The sequence below is a fragment of the Cynocephalus volans genome, chromosome 12 (genome assembly GCF_027409185.1).
Source record: "Cynocephalus volans isolate mCynVol1 chromosome 12, mCynVol1.pri, whole genome shotgun sequence".
In the NCBI taxonomy this organism is placed as follows: Eukaryota; Metazoa; Chordata; class Mammalia; order Dermoptera; family Cynocephalidae; genus Cynocephalus; species Cynocephalus volans.
Window position 1 is genome coordinate 17,376,414 of NC_084471.1, and position 22,042 is coordinate 17,398,455.

The 22,042-nt window shown below is 47.4% G+C and overlaps 1 protein-coding gene across 1 annotated transcript in view; it reads right to left on the reverse strand.

The window, feature by feature from the left end:
- ABTB3 (ankyrin repeat and BTB domain containing 3) overlaps positions 1-13,099 on the reverse strand; it is a 301,083-nt gene extending 287,984 nt beyond the window's left edge. The window contains exon 1 of the mRNA XM_063075203.1: positions 11,499-13,099. Coding sequence (XP_062931273.1) covers positions 11,499-12,648 — 1,150 coding nt within the window. The 5' untranslated portion in view covers positions 12,649-13,099. The remainder of the gene's footprint in view (positions 1-11,498) is intronic.
- Between the last annotated feature and the right edge of the window lie 8,943 nt (positions 13,100-22,042).

A 22,042-nucleotide genomic window follows, 5' to 3' on the forward strand; every position in this document is an offset into this window, starting at 1 on the left:
CTAACTGGAGGACTCTGAGCAAGTCACTCTACCTCTCTGTTTCTCGGTTTCTTCATCTGTAAAACAGAGATAGTAATACCTTTCTCATAGAGTGGGTGATGCTCTCCATTATTTAGAACAGCACTAGGAGCATGATAAATACTCAATAAAATGTTAGCTTTTACCATTACTACATGCTGGACTTCACAGTTTTCCAAAGCACTATTTCATCTGACACTTGCAACTCTGGAAACACCAGAACCTGGTCTTATCATTATTTCCGATTCCTGTATGAGGGTAATGAGGTTCAGAGAGGTCAGGAGCAGAAGGTCACACAGCACGGGTCCACCCTCCTAGGCCTGAGCCAAGGAAGGCCTTCCCACTCCCTGGAGGGCTCAGGCACCGTCCCACCTCCTGCAGGCTCCCAGCTGCCCCTGCAGTTCCACATGATAGGACTATCCAAGGCCATGAAATTGCCAGCTTGCTCTTGGTCTGTTTCCTTAAGCCATAGCTCTCATGCTGGGAGGAAAGACAACTTAGAGCAGCAGTGAATCAGCAACAGCAGTGGACCCAGGTGGGGAGAAGAGGGGGTAGGAGAAGAAGAGAGGCCTCCCGCCTGCACCTGCACCTGCACCTCTATTTGCATGCCCCCCACACACACACTGGCCCCTGGGAACGGAGCCTTTGGCTTCTCACCTACACTGTGCCTGCCCCAGAGAGCCAAAGAAGAGGCATCTGGCCCCAAAAATGGATGCCACAGGACGGCGGAAGGAGCAGGAGGGTGGGGCAGGCTTCCAAAAGGAAAGGACTGGACATAGAGGCAGAGACACTGACATGGCATGAGAATCTCTGCCCTCCTCTCCCTGCCTGCCCTGATGGCATGGGCTCCAGGGTGGGAGGGAGAATCACCAGTCACCCCTTCAAGAACTGCATCCATGCCACCCCCTTGGCAGCCTTCCCCACAGCCTGTGTTACCACCATGACCCCCCCAAATGTCACCCCTGGAAGCATAAGGGAGGGGCAGTTCTCCCCGTCCCAGGCACACCCTGGTCCTCACCCACAGTCTGAGGGGGCTTTGTCCCCATTAAACACTCATGGCCCCGTGACCCTCTCCTGAACAGCAGCCATCATGGGTGCAGCCTTACATCTGTCTGGTCATTTGTGAGTAAACTCAACCCACCTCAGGCCTGCAAGCTCCACGAGGGCAAGAAGCAGGGCCGGCTCACTCACGAGGGGGAGCCCAGTGCCAACCCTCAGAGTCACCAAAGAAAAGGCTGAAAGGGGCTGACGGGGAGGCTGAGGGAGGGAAAGGCTGTGGCTGCTCCCCAAGACTGGCAATTCTCCGAGGCACTAAGAGAAGAGAGAGGTGACTAATGTCTGCAGGCTTCCTGCGCAGGACACGGCTCCCTAGGTGGTCCTGGGAGCTGGGATTAGGCAGAAACAATGACACATGCCACCAGAAGAAAATCAGTTAATCCCTGCAACCTCCGTCTCCCAGGCAGGCAGGCACTGGTTTTTAAGATCTCATTCACCCCTCTCTGATTTGCTTTCAGATGTTAATGCGCTGAGGAACTGTTAATTTGATTCTGCATTTAGCACACCTGATCTTCACAGTAATTGCTCTCATTGGCTCAGCCACAATCTAATGGGGACCTCCACACGCTTCCAACTAGCATTTATTTTACTGTGAAATGTATAGCAAAACCAGACATATTACAGCCGGATCATAAATTAATCTCTAAACTGCTGTTGACAATGTAGGCTCTATCCCACGCTGCTCCCCAGGAATGATCTAGTTTGGTGGAAAAGAGATGGTCTAAGAATCCATAAATCTAGTACAGTATGCTGGTTCCAGCTCTGCTGTGTGAACTTGCAAGGCAGTGTCCTGAAGGGCCTCAGTTACCCCATTTGCAAAATGTGAGAGTTGGGCTAGATGCTCCCTTGAGATTAGACACAGTACGGTGAGAGGAAGGTAGAATACGAAATTTCTTGGACTTGAGTTCGAAAAGCCCTACTCTGCCATTTATTGTCTTAGCGACTCTGTGACTAAATGTCTTGCAGCCTCAGATTCTTCTTGCATAAGATGGGGGTGATAACAATACTTAACTAGCCTTCCCATGTGCACCCTTCCTTTCCACTCTGTACTGCAGCCAACATGAGCTTTTTAAAACACAGATCTGATCATAGCATCTCCCTCCTTAAAAGCTGTCAAAGTCTCTCCAGTGCACTCAGGAAAAGACAGACTTAATCTGGCAGACACTTGGTCTAACCTCTGCCCAGCTCTCCTCACCCCACTCAGCCACACTGGCCGTTCTGCCTTCTCACCATGCTCCCTTCTGCCGCTGGCCCTTTGCACATGAGGCCTGCAGCCGTGGAGTGTTCTTCCTACCTTTTCTACCCAACTGGCCATGCTTCAGCCTCCTCCAAGCCTTACTTTTTCACTTCCCTAGTGGAGCCTACCCTCACTCCCAACCCCATCAAGAGCCTTAGTAAAGACTCTTACAGCCCTTTGCATGTCTCCTTTGTAGCAAGTGTCACAGTTGTAAATTTACATCTGTATGCTCATTTGATGAATAAACTAAATCCATCACAGGCCTGCAAGCTCCACGACGGCAGGGACCATGTTGCTTAACATCTAACACAGCACCTGTAGAAATAGTCAAAGTGAATACAATAAAATCCAGCAATGGCCAACATTTATTAAGCAATTTCTACATGTCAGGAACTTTCCAACAGCCCTAAGAACCCAGTTTCATTATTATTCTCATTTAACAAAGGGGAAGACTGAGTCACAGAGAGTTAGGTAACTTGCCCAGTATCATACAGCTAGTAAGTGGTCAAACCCCAGAAGTCTGCTTTCCAACAATCTCTTATTTAAAGGCTTTCACTCAGTAAATGAGGCAGGGTCCAGGGAACAGATCTTTAAGCAAGGAGGCTGGCGCTGCTTAGGCACTGGTAACACACATTGAGCATCTGGTATGTGTCCAATGCTATTCTAAGGATTTTGTCTTCCCAACAACCCTATGAGGGAGGACTACCATTATACTCATTAAACAGATGAGGAAATCGAGGCCAGGAAAAATTAACTGACTTGCCCACGGTCACCCAGCTTATAGGTGGTGAAGCCAGAGTTTGCACCTTGGTCCAGCAAACCCCAAAGTCTGGGACAACCCCAGCCCTGTGATTCTCAGGGAGGACCAGGCTCAGTCTCTACTACAACACTAGAATAAGTTCTCTATACCACAGATTTCTGCATTCAGTTCCACGAGTGAGAGAGCCCGTGTTTCTTATAACACTGGGCCTACCAGCTAGGACAGAACTGTTCCTGGAGATTATAAGGCCAGCCACTGCCCCAGGGCCTTGGCTGAGGAGGCTACCCTGTGATCTGATGAACAACTGGGCAGTGACTCATGGGACAGCCAGGGAGGGAGAAGCCAGCAGGGGCTATAAAAAGACCTGTGACCACATATTATACATAAGGACAATCATCAGCCATAACCACCAGCACCAACGTAAGCCCCGTCCTCCACCCCACACACCCCTCCAGCTGCTCTGGAGACTTTCTGGATCCTCTCTGAGGTTCATTTGATCCAGATTTCACCGCTGGGTTGTAGTGGTTCAGAGCACAGGCTCTGGAGCCCACATCCCAACTCTACCACTTAGTAGCTATGGCATTTTGAACCAGTCGCTGAACCTTTCTGAGCCTCAGTTTCCTCCCCAGGAACATGGAGATAAGAAACACCCACTTCACAAGGACAACTTGGAGGTTAAACAAAGTAATGTGTGTGGAAGGCCTCCCAGAGGACCTGGCTCAGCAACCAGTAGATCCCCCTGCGGATAAAACGCAGGGGATGGCCAAGGGGAGAAGACAGACACAAAATACAATTTTCCTGGAGCACCTACTCTTTTGGATTCATATCTTACTCATGCCTGAGAGCTTCACACCTATTCACTATTAATCTACCCCACTTCCAGTATAGGATGATACAGTCGATAACAATAAACAAAAAAGACACCAGTTATTAAGTGTGGACAGTGAGTGAGATACTAAAATAAACACTTTACACCCGTTAAGTCCTTTTAATCCTCACAGCATTCTCTGCGTCCAGAGCCAGACTGCCTAATTCAAATCTGGCCCAGCCACTTGCAAGCTGTGTCACCTTAGGCAAATTCATTAAACTTTCTGTTCCTCAACTTCTTAATCTGTAAAATGGGGATAATAATAGCACCTGCTTCCTAAGGTTGTTGGGACGGCTTGCTCTCTACCAAAAATTTATGCCTCTCTGATAGTATAGAATTGTAGCTGGGGGTGGCTGCTCACCAGAGACCATAATTCCCAGCTCTCTCACATCTAGCTGAGGCCATGTAACTGACGCAGTGGTAAAATGTTGGTTAAACTGTCATCCACAATAACTTAGAAGTCAGAACTCATGCTTAATGAGCCTGTAAGCTCTGGAGAAAGAGGTTGGAAAAAATAATGATAGTTCAGTTTGCTGATTGTTCCTGGCTGAGTTTAACAAGCTGTTAGAGAAAGAGAGGATCTCAGGCATAAATTAGACAGTATGCAAGTAAAATTATAAAGAAATAGTGGAGAGGTGAAAAAGCCAACGATTTCTAGACCATAAGCAGTAAGATAAAAGATTGAGAAGAATTTTAAGTGAAATAAATATCAGATTAAGGGTATAAACTTCCCACCTGAGCCTACTGGCCTCAAGGCAGCTGCCATTAAATTAAGAGAGAAAGAGAGGTGTGGAGATAAGAAAGCAAAGAAATAATCCAGGCTTGATAATGAGGTCTAGTAAATAACTCTGGGTGCGGCTAGTGGCACACTAGACATCGTAGATGAAAACCTTACTAAGTTGTTGAGGGAACTGCATTGCAAAATCTATAAGCCTGGATTTTAAAAGTCTTTTACTGTTACAGCATTAAAACGATACTTGGTCCCCTAAAAGTTCAAGGACATGAACTAAGTTACAAAAGGCTAAGAGCCCCCAAGGAGGCCACACTCCCCAAGACCCACTTCAGGTGTGGCCAAGAAGAATAATGGACAAAGAAAATCCTCCCACCAGACAGAGCTGGCAGAACGATGACAGTGCGGAGAACAATGATCCAGTAAATCCCTTCAAGGCGTGGAACCAGGGCCTAATCCAGGAACTTCACCACTGCCAGAGCACAGCCGCATAGTGCCTGCCCGGCGAGATTCCAAAACTACTCCAAAACTACTCAGGACGGTGGGTGCTGTATCTCCCACTATCACTTTTTCTAAATGGGAGTTTTATTGTGGTTTGCAGTCCCTGTTGTAATATGGTATACGGATGCAGAATGAAGGTCATATGTCTCTTTTGGCGCATGGGTCCCTGAACCGTGAGTAGCCACACTCAGCTCGCTGGATAGGACTGAGCATCGCCCAAGTGAAGCAGTGATTGGAAATAATGTGGGTTCCTCCCTAACGGAAAAGAGAATGTGTTTTGTGTGTGAGAAGAAGGACACACACAGACATATGGTGACCAGGGGGCCAATGACACATCTAGCCAATGATATAGGGGCACAAGAGGTGTAGGTCCTTTCCAGGCTTAACACCTTTCTTAAGCTCCTCCACATTCTTTTTTTCTTTCTCTATTGGCTGGACGAATGTCCAAGGAAGGCTTTGATGGCAACATGTTGAAGAACAAAATCTCCATCAATCAGCGCCTGAATGATCCTCCCACCTTATCTCACCCCATTGCTATCGCAATCAGAGTTAAAGATAAGAAGAAAGGACCTTCTATTGTGTTAAGCTACTGAGATTTGGGGATTGTCTTTTATGAGGGTGCTTCCAAAAGTTTGTGGTAAGATTAGCATTATCTTCCAATTCTATTTTTTCCACAAACTTTTTGAAGTACCCTTGTATAATAGCTGATGTAACTGTAATGATTATAGTAGGCACAGGTCTTAAAATAGTGCCTGGCACATAATAAGCTATACAAGTGTAGCTATTATTATTACAATACCCATTTTACAGATAGGGAAACTGCATCGTATAGGTGTATCTGACTCCACAATCAATTATTATCTTATATTTACCTCTCAGTAGATGATAATCAGACCGATTACACAGGTGAGTTTGGTGCCTTGCTCAAGGTCATAAATAATAACAGACTCAGAATTATAGGTCTTTCTCCTATAAGAGGCCATCAGCACCCCACCCTTGACCCGAGGTCTCCAGGTTGTTCCTTCATAGTTTCATTTTGTTGTTATTTTTATTTTATGTTTCAGGAAACACCAAACTTGTAAATGTCCCAGCACTGAACTGGCAAGTCTGCATAGAAAACCAAATAACCCTCTACTGACCCAAATTCCAAGTTGTAATTTACATTGAGCCAGTTAATTAAAATCGTGTTCTGTGAGCAGACACTGCTATGGCTGGCCCTCAAGATAGCTTTTGTTTTCTTCTTAAGAAGCTGAGTTTCTTCTGTGACATTTTTGTCCAGCACAGCGATGCTGCACCATGGAACACCACAACCAGCTCAGAGACAGAAAACTGCTGAGCAAGCATTTAGTGCAGAATCACAGTCTACAGGGCAACAGAAAAGCAAAAGACCTGAGAACCAACCTACCCGCCAAGCCACTGTTGGTGAGGCAAACCCTCATGTTAATTAATGTTTATAAAGTGATTGGGGATCCCTGAAATGAAAAGACTATTCAAAATCCCCAAAGTATTATTATTATCACCAGCCCAAATAATCTGTCTTTTAACAAAGCCACTATTATCAAATGCCTACTATGTGGCAGGTGTTTTCACATAATCCTTGTAATCGCTCTGTGTGGTAGGTTTGGGTTTTCTCCCTTTACAATTTTTTTTTTTTTTGTAACCCTCATGGTACAGATGAGAAAACAAAATTCAGCAAAATCATGTCACTTGCTAGAAAGTGGCAGAGCCGAAATTCGAGGCTAGATCTTCTAAGTGCAAAGTCCTTCCCCCTTTATCACACCACACTGCCTCTTCCAGTCTTTCCTTCAAATTCTTTCTTGCATTTAAATCAAAAATTTATTCAAGAGTACCACAGCTTGTTTCGGTATGGCTTTTTTTTTTTTTACTAAAGTATATTGTGCAATACAGTAAAATGCACAAATCCTAAGTTTATGATGGGGTAAGTTTTGACAAATGCATATCCCTCTGAACCCACATCCCTTTCAACATAAGGGACATATCTATCACCCCAGAAAGTTCCCTAGTGCCTCTTCACTAAAGACGCCTTTTATATTAGAAAACACAGCAAATAAAATAAGTTATTTTCCTTTGACCAAAACAATCTTATTTGTGACCTTGGAATGGGGCTGTGCCCATGGGGTCAATCCCTGAGGTGGGTGCACTGAGTTATCTGGTGATGGGAATATCAAAAGAGGGATTCAGTTAGAATTCTGTGCCCTGTTGGGCCCGTCCACATTGAGCCTATGGGAATGAGTCGATCTGGATGTGATAGAGATGAGAGATACCATTGTGCCTAGATTATCACCACAACCACCATCATCATTTTATCCCCTACCATGTGTCAGACACCAGACAGCGACACCCTTAGACATGTAATCTCATTTAATATTCAATAATTAATATCTCCATTTTACAGCTGAGGAAACTGGGGCTCAGAGAGGTTGGGTAACATACCTAAGAACAGACAGCTAGAAACTGGCAGCCTTCAAATTCACATCCGGGAGGTCTGACTTCACATGGAGGCTATTCCCTGAACATGCCTTTACAGATGCTGATGGATAAATTTTAAATCGCAAAGATTGAGTGGGCTAGTCATATTCATTCAGCAAACACTACAGAGCATCTACTAAGTACCTGATACCAGACTGGTGATACAGAAAGAGATATAAAGATGAACAAGAGAGGTGGAGGCATGGCACAGAGGAAGCCCTCACAGGGATGCCAGGAAGATCATTCTTGTGCCAAGTCTTCAAGGATGAGTAAGAACTGGCCAGCTCTGAAGAAGGTTAAGGTACAATGACTACACTAATGCAAAGGCACAGCAAAGCATTCACACCCACTCCCAGTTTAGCTTCAGCAAAATCAATCAAGTCAAATTTTAAAATTCCAAAGAAACATCAACACTCACTGGAGTGTCTTAGTTGTTGCCCTGGCTCTTCAAAACAACTGAAAATCAACACAAGAAAAAACCCAGCTCTGAAGGGTCTTTACCTCACCACAGAGTTCATGCCCTAAAGCCCATGCTTATGATTCTTGAGAGCCACTAAGGCTTTGTTCGCTCAGAGCCAATTATCTTTTGTTTTTGGAGCCAGATCCCATGTGACTGGTTTTATGATTCCTCAGCCGTGGTGGTTTAGCAGCAGCAAATTAGAAGGATGGGCAGTGCAGAGATAGCAGTAAGAAGGGGTAACCAAGGCAGAAAGACTTGAAAGGATGATTCAAGCAACTCAAAAAGCAATAGCTTCTTTCAAGACATCATTGTGTCATATAGCACAACAGCTTGCTCAAATCAACAGGCATCTAATAAGCTCCAACTATGTTCTAGGCCCTCTCTTAGGCTTGGCAGAGGATATAAAAACATGTAAAATCTAGTTCTGCCCAGTTCAGTTTGGTAGGGACAAAACGTGTATAAATTGGAACAGTAAGAATGTCAGGATTTTTGTTCAACTGTAGGTAATGAAGGGCAGGTAGGATGGCCTGAAGGCAGGGAACTCGTTTGCCACTACAGTCAAACAGACAGTGGTTAAGACCACGGACCATGGAACTAGGCTGTCTGCATTCAAATAAGCAAAATACTTAAGTTCTTTGTGCCTCAGTTTCTTCCTCTATATAATGGGGATAACAGGAGTACTTTTCAAGGGAACGCTGAGAATCAAATGGGTCGATATACGTAGTAGTGCTGGATACTATTAGCTGTTATTACCTCTCACCCAGTGCTTGTTCAGACCTTAGCGTTAGAAAATGCTTAAAAAATATTGATGAGCAAATGAATTCACAAATGAATAAATAAGCGATGCTACTGAGTTAAAGGGGGAAAATCTATTACTTAAGGTATGCTGTTCTTCGTAAGGCTTGCAGATCAGAAAGCCTGCATGCGAAATAGTTTAAGAAACAGGTTTGATGTTTTAATGTATGTTTCAGATACCTAAGGAATTAATCGCTCATTCCTTAATTCTTCTGCATAAATGACCTGCCATTTTAAATAAACCCAAAGAAAAAGAGATGAAGATATCACAATGAAATTGCAGTATCTCTCATACCCAGAGAAGGCCGTTGGGGCCCTGAAACCCAGGAGTTAAGTTCTGTGGTGTGGGAAACGCTGTGATGGCAGCAAACTCCAACCACCACACACTCACCCTGCCCAAAACCAATTCTGTGGTCCTCTCCTTCCTTAAATTATACTTACTCCAAAAAGGATAAACACAAAAACTGTCTTTAAAAGATGTTAAAGATCGTAAAAGTGAAACCAACTTGAAAAAATGCAGAGGCTACTAACACAGACAGGGCTACAAGAGGACAGACTTGGGGGATGTGTTACATATCTAGCCCCTTACTGTATAGATGAGCCAGGAGACTGAGGCCCAGAGAAGGAAAGTGACTTGCCCAAAGTCACAACTTCAAGAGAATGGCAAAGACAGGTGGAGCAAGGGTGCCTGGAGTTACAGACAGGAGTCTCCTGAGGGGAATGCTCTTTCTCCCAAAGGAAATATTCAGGGAGAGAAAAGTGGAGGTTCCAGCCCCAGAAATGGGGTAAGGGGTTGGGGGAGGGGCAGCAAAGGAGCAAAGGATGATTGTAATGCGGGGCGCTGAGAGCACTCAGTGGGAGCAAAATTAAGCTCCCCTGTGCTGTTTGGTGCAGGTAGGTTTCCAAACAAAGAACTATCCAGTTCGAAGCTCCCGGATTTTGCAAGTGAATCCCCTAGTCTGAAGCAGCACACACGACTACAAACCCCGATGCCTTCTCCCCAGATGTTTCCATGTCTGTCCGGATTTCACGTGCGTGTGCACGTGTGTCTGTGTGTGGTTTCGCAGATATCTGCTCTTTGGGCCCTCGGCTGGCAGCAGAGGGAGACGGGCTCTGGCAAAAAGACGTCTTCAGAGCCTTGGGGATCAACGAGGACCCCGACCCCCCCCCCCCCGCCCCCGCTGTCCACCCACAGCCGCTCTGCTCCTTCCTTCCCCTCCTCCACCGATGATCCAATGCAACTGAAGGGAGCGAGAGCTGCAGGGTGGGTTTCCGAAGGGCGCCCGCTCGTCCCTGCGCACACTCACGGGCACACTGACACACTCGCAGGCGCGCGCGCGCACAGACGCTCACGCACGCACGCTCACACTCACGGGCACACACTCGGCACCCGGAGGCCGGGCCGCGCCCGCCGCCTCTCTCCTCCAGCCCCCGGGAAGCAGACAGGCAGCAACATGAATGAAATCTGCCCAGAAAGACTGCATTTCAGCGCCAACCACGCGACCTCCGGCCAAACCGCCGAATATGGAACAAAGTTTTATTTCGCTTTTCGAGTCTCCGGTTACGCGTCTGCCATTTCCTGTGGAAAATTGAAGCTTTGAAGCGTCTAGCTCGGGCTTTCGCACACAGGCAGGACCGCCAGCGCGAGCTCTGGAAAACAAGCGCCCCTCGCCCCACCCCCTCCGCCCCCAGAGCTGCGGGTTCAAACCCACCCAGCTCGGGCCTCCAAAACAAGGACGTGTGGAGAGGGGATGACAGAACGCCCTAAGCTGACGACCCCCTCCAGAACCCCCGCCCCCCCCCGTCCTGCCCGGGTCCCTAGTGGCGCTCCTTCAGCCAAGTGGTGACAGATGCAGCCCTCTGCCAGAGGGAACGGAGAGCGGCAAGAGCTGGGAGGTCGGACTTAGGGGCACTGACCATTGCACAGCCCCCACCAGCTGTGTGCTCTGGCCCTCGACGACTGCCCCAGAAAAACTTGGGGCCGACAAGACTTCCCATTTCACCGTGTCACAACACACACCTCTCTCCGACTGTTCCTAGGCCGCGCGAGCTCTGAACCACTCCGCCTTTACGACCGCGGAGCCCCACCTTCCCCAGCGCACCGACAGTGTCCCCCGAGGGCGTGGGGGAAGCACGAGAACTGGGCGGCGGAGAGAGGAACGCGCCTCCTCCCGAGTCCTAGGGAGCCAAACTGGTGCGCCTAGGCATGTGGCATCTTCAAGGTCAAAACAAACGGTACTTTGGTAGAAGATATGTTTTAGGCGCAAATGATCTCAAATCTACTCCGAAAAATGGTGCTAGGTTTCGTTCACCGCCTGCTGGAAGCAGCCGCCGCCCCGCCCCTCACCGGGGGCGGAACCGCGCGCTCCGGGACCTAGAACCTGACCAGCCGCGTAAAGTACGAGGATCCCGAGTGCAGAAGGGAACTGGCGGGTCTCTGGCCTCCTGCAGGCCGGCCGCCCCCTCGGAACCCTGGGACAGCAGCGGGTGGCCGGGAAGACGCGGGAGGGGGGTTCGAGGCAAACTTGAGCCGAGAGTTGGCCGGGTTGGGTGGGAGGGAGTGGCACCCGCGCGGCCACTTACCGCTGGCGTTCTTCCCGCAGATGAGGTGCTGGTAAGGCTGCAGGAGCCCCCAGATCTCGGAGTCGTTGTTGACCGTGTGCTCCAGGGTCTCCACGGTGAACTTGGGCGCCTCGTGGAGCGCGTGGTGGTGGTGATGGTGGTGGTTGGCGGCGGCGGCAGCGGCGGCCGGCGGGACTGCGGCGGCCGCGGCGACCGGCGGGGCGCAACAGCTGCTGCCCCCGCTGGCGCTGCTGGCTGCGCTGCAGGCGCCACCGCTCGCTGCTCCCACTCCTGGTGCCTCCCGCTCCTTATCCGCCGCGGGGCCCGCGCTGGGGCCCGAGCCTGGGCCTGGGCCGGAGCTGGAGCTGGAGCCCGGGCCGGGGCCGCTGCAGCTCCGGGGCAGCCCGGAGGCCACGACCCGCGAGTAGATGTCCCGGAAGAGGCTCTCCATGCAGGCCGTCAGGTAGATGGCGGCGTGCTCGTGGATGCGCAGCGCCACGCGGCTGTCCACCATCCAGCGGTACACTCGGCCCACGGAAAAGATGAGGCCGCAGCGCGCGGACTTGCCGCGGCCCAGACGGTCGCCGCCGGCGCTGCTCATGTTATAGAGGGACAGCGCGGCCAGCGCGGCCGCCGTGCAGTGTGCCGCCAGGCCCCAGGACAGCACGATCTCCATGGCGCTCTGGATCTCGTACTTGGTGCACTTGGCGAAGCGCAGGCTCAGGCGCTGCGCCTCTTTGGCGATGCGCACCAGCGCCCGGCTCACCAGCGTCGACAGCTTGGCCAGCGCGTCCTTGGGCAGGCCGCCGGGGGCCGCCGGGCCTGCCCGGGGATCCCGCGAGCGCAACAGCAGCACCTCCAGCTCCTGGAGGGTCCAGGGAACCTCGTCGAGGTCCGGCAGCAGCCGCGAGCAGTGCTGGCCGGCGCAGTCCAGCCCCTCGGAGTCTTCCACCAGGGCAGTGTTGACGGTGTCAAAGCTGTTGTGCCGGCTGTGCATGGAGTCAGCTAGAGGCGGCCAGCAGCTCCCGCCATACGGGGACGCTGGGTGCGAGTCGGAACAGCACAGAGACAAGTTGGAGGAGCGCACCGAGTCCGCCGCGCCACCATAACCCGAGTCCAGCGTCAGATCCTCCAGCGTTCGCACCACCGGCTTCTTACCTCTCCTGGCCATCTCTGCGCCACTTCATGCTGCGGCCGCGGGGAGCCGAGGGAAAGGAGCGGCGAGGGACAGCGGGCGCCGGGGGACGCGGGGACAGCCGAGTCTGTGCCGCCTCGGCTCACTTTTTCACCAGCTGCTACTACCAAGTGTTACTACTTTCGGCTGCCTCCCCGAGCCTTCGCCGCTTGAATACACAGAGCAGACCCCGGAGTCATCTTCCAGAGTCCGGGCCGGAGCGGGACGCAATAAAGAGCGAGCCAGGCCGGAAAGGAAGCTTCTGCTGGGACTCGCCCCTCTCCAAAATAAAAAGTGTCTAGCCCGCTCCTCCCTGGGCCCAGCTAGGCTCAGAAGCCGCCGGGCGCCGTCACTCGTCCGCAGGACGGAGACAGCTCCAGATGCCGCCGCAGCAGCTCCGCGGGCAGCCGGCTGCTGGCTCCGGGCTCCCGGCCCCGGCTCGGTCGGCGCCTGCCCGCCCTGCACTGAAGCGCAGCAGCGGCCGCGGCGGCTGCAAACCCTGCCGAACCCCAGCAAACCCCGGGCAGCCGGAGGGACGGGCGTATGCAAAGCAGGGACGGCTTAGAGCCAATGGGATCGGAGGATGCTAATTACCTCGCTTTTTTTTAAAAGGCCTCGTCTCTGCGCGGCCCCGCCCCTCCCACGCCCCCGGCCGTGACAGCTGCTGGGGAAGTGGGGAGCGGCAGCCTGCGATTTGAGGGACCCGTGGGAGCGGAGAGACGCGGGTGCTGTCCCCCTGCTGCTGTCCCTGCCCCTCAGGCTCCCGTTCCAGAACGGGAGGGTGTAGGTTGGGCAGGTGACCTCCGCACCGAGGTGTACTCCCCCCAGCGGCTCACAAAGCGTCTGCCTGAGGGTCACTTTCTGCCCTGAGTTTCGGATTTCACTTTCCCTTTTTTTTTTTTTTTTTTTCTTTAAAACACGAAGCATGTTTTTTCTCCCTCTCTCTACCCTCCACCTCGGGTACCCAAACCAATTAATGATTCCCTCTTCAGCCCAGATTTGCTCCAGCGTGGAGGGTAATAAGCCAGCCGAGTGGAGGGGCCAGGGCGATGGTCGCCGCTGGAAGCTGAATCCCTGGACATTCGCCACCTGCCACCAGCGCTCATTAACTAGCCAGGAAGACCCTGAGCCCACCCTGGGGGTGTGATGGAGGCAGGGCTCCTGCGCCGCTTCGCCGTTCTGGTGAGCATCATTCCAAGACAGCTCAGCCTTAAAAAGATAAGAAGAAGAATAAATTTGCTCGGAGTAGAATTTTCTTTTTTGACTAAAGAAAGATATAACATATATGCATAAAGTTAGCTGTATTTCTGTGTCAAATGGCACTGTCTTGTTTCCTTGTCTGTCCCCACCCACCCTGGCAGAAACCGTATCTTATTCACGAGGGCATCCTCAGCTCCCCACACGGTGTCTCTCAGCTTAGAAGTCCCCCCCACACAGGAAGCCTTCCTAGATCCCCCGAAACTGGCTTGGGTGCTTCCACTGCCCCCACCCCCTTCCGTGATTGCTGATTTCTGGGTCTTTGTCCCACCAGGTTGCTACAGTCTGATTACTTGTTTGGATTCCACACTGGGCTAGGGATTCACCATGCACAGTCCTGGAACAGAGAAGGCTCTCCATAAACATCTGTAGTAAACTGATGAAGGAAGGAAGGAAGGAAGGACATGATTTTGAACTGCTGTTTTAAATGTTCGACAATGGTGTATGAAAAGATGCCTCTACATTACTAATCACTAGGGAATTGCAAATCAAAACCACGATGAGCTATCACCTCATACCTGTTAGGATGGCCATTATCAAAAAGTCAAAAGATAACAAGTGTTGGCAAAGATGTGGAGGAAAGGGAAACTTTCACACTGTTGGTGGGAATGTAAATTGATACAGCCATTATGAAAGATAGTATGGAGGTTCCTCAAAAAAAAAAAAAAAATTAAAAATAGAACTACTCCAGCAATTCCACTTCTGGGTATATATCCAAAGGAAATAAAATCAGTATCTCAAAGAGATATTTGCACTCCCGTGTTCATCGCAGCATTATCACAATAGCCAAGATATGGAAACAACCTAAGTGTCTACTCACATATGAATGGATAAAGAAATTGTGGTGTATATATTATATACCCAGCCTTAATAAAAATGGAAATCCTGCCATTTGCAACAACATAATGAACCTGGAGGATATTATGCTAAGTGAAATAAGCCAGACAGAAAGACAAATACTGTCTGATCTCACTCATATGTAAATCTAAAAAAAAGAAGTCAAATTCATAGGCAGAGAGTAGAATGGTGGTTATAAGCTGTAAGACGGATAAATTCTGGAGACAATGTCACAGCATAGTGACTATAGTTAATAATACTGTATTATATACTTGAAATTTGCTACAAGAGTAGACACGAAGCGTTCCCACCACCAAAAACCAAAAGGTAATTGTGTGAGATGATGGATCTGTTCATTAGCTTGATTGTAGTAATCATTCACAATGTATATGTATGTCAAAACATGTTACATCTTGTACACTTTAAATATATACAATTTTTATTTGTCAATCATATCTCAATAAAGCTGGGGGTAGGGGAACCAACGGACTTTCTCAGGCGACCCAGTAAATTGTCTAATGCTTCTCATATCCGTGAGCCCCAAATCCACCATCGCCCTGTAGCCACCCCCTAACTCACGTGCTCATCACCTCCTGCTCTGACCATTACAACATCCTACCACCTGGTCTCCCTCTCCCCTGCCTCTTCCTTCTCCAAGCCATACAGTACAAGAATCTTTTGAAAGCCCAGTTCTCATCTTATTACTTTTAAAAAATTATCATATCAAAAACATTCAAAGGCTCACCATTGCCTTCTACATAAATAAAGTTTATACTGATTAGGTGGCTTTCAGGATTTCCTCACTGTTCCCAGACTCTTTCCATAATATTCTAAACCTTCTGTAAGGGATAGACGGTTACTAATGATCTGAAGCCTACCTTTCTCTCTAGCTTCTCACCACCCCAGCCTCCTGAACACACAGTCACACTTAAGCAGATACACAGACAAACACAGACACGTTCACACACCTGCACAGAGACACGCACTCACACACGTGCCCTGCACTCTAGCCATCCTGAAATCACTTGCTGGTTTTCCCAGTTAACAGTGTTGACTCTTGCATTTGATAGGCCTTTACAGATGCTGTTCCCTTTTCTTGGGACACTCATCTTCCTCTTCTCCACCTGGCAGACGCCTTCCTTCTCATCCTGTAAGATTCACCTTCAAGGTTACCACCGCTGTAAAGTTTTCTCTGATGCTGACTCCTCGCCGCCCAGACCAGACGGGGGAAGCTGTCCCCATCTCTCTTGCTCAGGGCTTGTTCTTAGGGCCCTTTTCTCTTCTCTACATGTTTCCCTGGTAATCTCATCCACCCCATGGCTTCAGTTACCACCTATGTGTGGATGATGACCGCTCAATAGAGTGCACGCAACAAGAGAACCCGAGAAAAGCCTCGTGCATAGGGAAAATAAAGAGACTGAAAGCAATGGGCTTGACCTTGATTCATTTTCTTCTATGGCACCAGCTGGGCTTAGGTTCCAATACTGCTTTGCTGCTTTTCCAATCGTATACCCCAAGGTCACTCATTCAATCTCTTTGTGCCTCTATTTTCTTGCCTTTAAAAAATGTACAAACTAATCACACCTACCTTATAGGGTTGCTGGGAGTTAAATGAGATTTTTCCATATATAGGATTTAGCACACATGATAATAACCCTAAGAATATCTCTTATTATTTCCTACATTTTTCTATTTTCTGCAACCAACACTTATTTCTTCTATAGTCACAAGGACAAAAAACGTTACATATAAAATTTCAATTTATCCTCCTTCAAGGCTGGGCTGAAGTGCCACCTCCTTTAGGAGGCTTTGCCATACCTCAGCCACGTAGTCTTTCTGCTTCTTATGCTATAGATGTTGTGTGCTTGTCTTCTCTCTTTCCAGATGACACAGTCCTGAAAAGCGAGGATCTTGCCCCTAACACAGTGCCAGTAATAATGAATATGTTCCTTAGTATTATGGATAAACCAAAGCATACGTCTGTTTAGTTTATGAAAGTAAATCATTCACGATAATGTTAAGCAACGGAGGGAGAGGGACCCCAAACACTGACAATAATAAACACATCAACCAAGTGATAAATATTAGCCTCATACTTTTAGAAAATTCAGTGTCTGCAAAATAAATAAATAAGGAAATAAATAAAGGAAGGAAGGAAGGAAGAAAGAAAGAAAGAAAGAAAGAAAGAAAGAAAGAAAGAAAGAAAGAAAATAAAGAAAATTTAAATTATCCAAAATTTCATCTCATGAAAATAACCAAATTAACAACTTTTTAAATTTCCTTTTAGTCTTTTAATTTTTTCAGTCTTTTCCTTTTAAACATATATATTTTAACACAATTGAGATTATTCTGTAAATTATTTTGCAGTCTGATTTTTCCTCAAAGTAAGTAATACTGGGATGAACATTTTTGTACCTAAGTAACTATTCAAAACTACAAATCTTATATATGTCATCCTCTAAGAAATGCAAGTAGACAATAAAAATATGCTAAAGATTTTTTTAAAAACCACAAAAACAGAAATTAAATAACTGGGATTATTTAGCCTATCAGATTAGCAAAGATTTATAAAGTCAGTCCTGAAGAATGTGTGTCATGACAAGGTATAAATTGCAAATATCAGCTGTTTCCTAAATGCAAATGACCCTTTGGTAAGGTGAGCACCTTTTGAGTGGAAAACTCTATTGCTGGGTAGAAGATAATAAATGAGTACACCCAATTTCAACCTGCTTGAAATCAGAATGGGATATGTGTACCCACTTCCGAACACTCTCCTGAAGGAATCATCATGTCAACATAAAGGCTTGTTCATTTGCAGAGCAGATAGGTCACAGAACTCAAAGAGCTTTAAAAAGGCAACATTTTAAGCAAAGGGTATAGTCATACCTGTTAATATTGAGAGGCTTTCTGAGCAGATCCCAATGTGAGCATGGCCCTCCCAGCAGTGACTCTTCATGTCTTGGGAGTCATGCCTCTTTTGACAAATTGGTAAAGCTATCAGCTCTCTCCCTAGAAAAGTACACGTATGTGCATAAACATTATTTATATACAATTGGTATACAATATCTGGATTCACTGACTCACAGATTCCTTATGGCCCATTAATATGAAAATCACTGTAATCTCTGACTCTTATTGAGAATGTGCTTTGTGCCAGGCACTGTTTTACACATACCTACCCTGAAACATCCCCACTTTACAGATGAGAAAGCTGAGGTTTGAAGAAGTTAAGTAATTTGCCCAAGGTCAAAGAGCTACAGAGTCATGGACACAGAATTTTAACCCAGACATTCCAACTCCAAAGCTCACTCCCTTAGCCAGTGCCACAGGATCATGAGGGAACATTGAGTGGGCCATGGGAGTTCCGAGGAGGAGTTCCTAACCCAGACTGGGTGAGTCAAAGATGGGTTTCTAGAAGAAGTGACATGGATATTTGGACTTTAAGGATGAGTAGGAATTCACCAAGTGTGAAAAATATTCCAAAAATCAGCAACAGAGTGTGCAATGGTCCCAAGGCAAAAGAGAATATAGTTGTTTGGAGGGTCTGACAGAAGTTCAGCGTTGCAGAGCTCAGAGACAAAGGAAGGAATTCATAAGAGATGAGGCCGAAGAGGAAGGCACAGGCCAACAAGGGCCCTCACAGCAATTTTAAACAGTTTGGACTTAATCCTGGATGCAATTAGGAGACCACAGTTAGCTGACATGCCTTACCTCCTGAAATTCCAAAAATAGTAGACTTGTAAGATTAACTACAAGAGGGAAGGTAGGGCCACAAACACTCAATGCCAACTCTCCCTACTCCCATCACCCAGTGATTTCATGTAATGCTATAAATGTCATTGTCCAAGCAAAAGCACATTTGTCCCTTTCCAGCTCCATAAACTTCTCTCTCTTCTTCCTCAGGAGCCAGACAACATTGTACCATCAGCGGGAAAAGTATGCACATTAGGTTAGCCTGTCCTGTGTTCAAAATCCAGTTTCCACCTTTTCTGCTGTGAGCTTGCTTTTGACTTCCATCTGTAAAACTGGGATAATAATGCTTACCTCAAACTTTTGTTAGGAGATTCCATCACCGTAATGCATGTAATGTACCTTGTTTGTCCGTTTGAGAGCAGCTTGTCACTTATCACTGAGAAAAGGGGAAAAGAATATACAATCTTGTATCAGTCAGATAGACTAGGTTATGCTTCAGTAACAAACAATCCACAAAGCCCAGTGGCTAAAACAGCAAAGGTCTATTTCTTGCTCAGGTTACAATGTGCAATGTGGGTCAGTAAGATTACTCTAATGACAGTATTCACTTAGGGACATGGTCTGCTGGAAGCCCCATCTCAGCACACACTTCTAAAATTAATAAGGCAGTAAAAGGGGAGGAGGACATAAGAGTAACACTCTGATTTTTAAGGTTTTCACCTGGAAGTTACACACACATATCACTTCTGCTCATATTTCATTGGCTAAAGCCAACCATATGACCACATCGAAATTCAAAGGAGCAGTAAAGTACAATCTTACCATCTACCCAGAAAGTGAACTGGAATATTCGGGAACAATCATTTTGGCTACAACAAATGCAGCCTTCTGCTCCATCAGGAGTATGATTCTATAGGAGGTCAGTTTATTTAATTGACAGACTCAGGAGGAGATGCTGACCTTTCCAAGTTCATTACCTGCAAGCAATCTGGTCTTTTAAAATCTGAGAATGTTGGTGACAAGCACTCTGAGAGCAGTAAGAAAACAGAATGAGCATTTCTTGGGTCTCTGTCCCCTCTGGTATGAGTGTTAAATGAGATGGCAAATGAAAAGGGCTCCAGAAGACTCCCCACCACACAACCCACCTGGCCCCCCAGGGCTTAGCCAGAACTTCACTGACTTACCTGACCACCAAAACCCCTGGCTAGGTCAAGTTCTCCTATTACCAGCTCTCATAGCACAAGTTCTTCTCCTTTGGAGCATGTGTCCTAGTTTTTAATCATGTGTTCATTTTATTATTTGCTTAATGTCTGTCATTCCAGCTAGACTGTATGATCCATGAGGGTGTAGACCAATTTGTCTTTCTCACTGCTGTAAATCCCATCACTAGCACATAGTAGGTACTCAAGAAATGCTTGTTGGAGTGGATGGAGAGGTGTCTTACATAGAATCTCTCCCGAAAATGATACTATTATTGTTATTTTCCACCTGAAGGTTCCCATCACCTAACCAGCTTCTCTGTTGGGGGAACTCCAGAACTCCACTCAGCGACTCTAGGAATAACAGGACAGCCTTTTCTTCCTAGTGGCTTGTTGGTGCACCAAAATCCTCTCCTAAAACGTAAGCTTTGCAAGGAAAAAAATCACTGCTATGTCCCCAGCACCTAGCAAAGCACACTTACCAGGCACTCAATACATGTTTGCTGACTGAATGAATGAATGAATGAATGAGTGGAAGCTACACCACAACCCAAGCAAAGCACCTGGAAGAAGTAGCAAGAACTTCCCATGTCCTCCATGCTTTCTCCATGCATCACCCACAGAGGTGAGCCAATAAGAATTCCTGATGGGATCTGAGGAGAGGAATCCACCACATACTTCCTGAGTAACTGCTCTGACCCCCCTGTGGATCCTAAAAATGGAGAGAGAGTCTCTGTTCATTAGGAACTTCTGCTCTAGGTGAGGACTGTATCAGTCAGAGTCCAGCCAGGGGACAGAACCACTCCAGGTGTTTTAATCTGAAAGAGTCTCAGACAAAGAATCAGTTACAGACAGGATGGGAGAGCTGAGGAGCTCAATGGACAAGAGAGAAGGCAACTGTGAAATTAGCATTGGCAGGCAGCCTCTGACACCCCCAAGATCAGAGGGACAGGGGAGGAGAGGGTGTCACCAGAGCCCAGAAGCCAAGCCATCTAACAGGGTCCAGAACTGCAGTGGTGGCCGAGCAGGGGGAGGTAGCTCTGTGTTGGGAGGGGCTGCCTGGCAGGATATGACTTGTAGGGAAGACACAGTCACTGCCAGGAACACAACCTGAAGCAGAACAGAGAGGGACAAAAAAACCTGGGGCTCTCCTCTCTGCCTACCCCGCCCTCCCATCTTTTGCCAGTGCTTTCCTCTGGCTAAACCTACCAAGCAGCTGGAAAGCGAGGGAGTCTAGGAAAGGTAGATAAAGCAGAGCAGGAAAGGGGCAGGTATGGATATGAGCACAAATGAGCAAAGGGCCAGTTCAGGAAGACAAAACACACACACAAGTAATTTATGATCTTGCAAAACATGTACTATTATGGAGTATCCCAAAGCAATGCCACAAACTTTCAGAGGAGGAGGCTTTGATTCTCTTCCTTCCCACTGTCCTCCTGGTAAAATCACTCATCATCTCCTGTCAGAACTGTTCCCAAGAACCTGTCATTTGGTCTCCCCAGTGGCGGTCTCATTTTCCCATCCGGACTCACCTCTACTTTGCTGCCTGGGTCATTTTTTCTAAAACAGCGCCCATCGCAGTCAGAAAGAGATAGAGCTGGTCTCTTTCCAATCTCATTAGCTGCCATCCTGCGCGGGTTACTTGCCCCCATGCTCCTGAGAAACTAATTATAGTTTCTTAAATACAGTGTGTGCCTTTGCTCATGCTTTCCCTCTGTATTTAATTTTTTTTCTTGTTGTTCTCCCATGCATCCTTCAAAGCCCAGCTCAAATGCTATCACTTTGGTAAGAGCTACCACACTCCCCCTGTCCTGACCTATAGAACTGGCCCCTCCCTTTGCTCTGTTTCTTTAAATCCTTGAACATATACCTTCATTACAGCCCTTATCAATAACTATTAGCTATAATTAATATCATGGCTAGTAGCTATGGCAAACTTCTGCTCCTTTCTCGGAGCAATAAAATAGTGGTCAAGAGCGTGGACTTGAGGTCATAAAGACCGATGGTAATGTACCGGTGGCTGGCTGCGTGTATGATTTTTAGATAAGTTTTTAACCTCTAAATTTCCATCTATTAATTTTTTTATGGAGAAAATCACAATGCCTCATAACCTCATAGGGTTATAGCAACGTGAGACAATGCATGTAAGTTCTTAGAACAGAGACACATAGAAAAGTTCCGATAAATACCGACTACTGTTATCTAATCCTAACCAAAATGACATCATACTGTATATACTGATTTGTAATCTACTTTTTCATTAAAATATATCACTTTTTTCCTCTCCTCAAATACTTTCTTATATTTTTCCAGATCATTATTTTGAAAAATGACAAACACCCCATCCACACTCCACCCAGATTCACTATTACTAACATTTTCTTTCTCTCTATCTCTCTGATCTA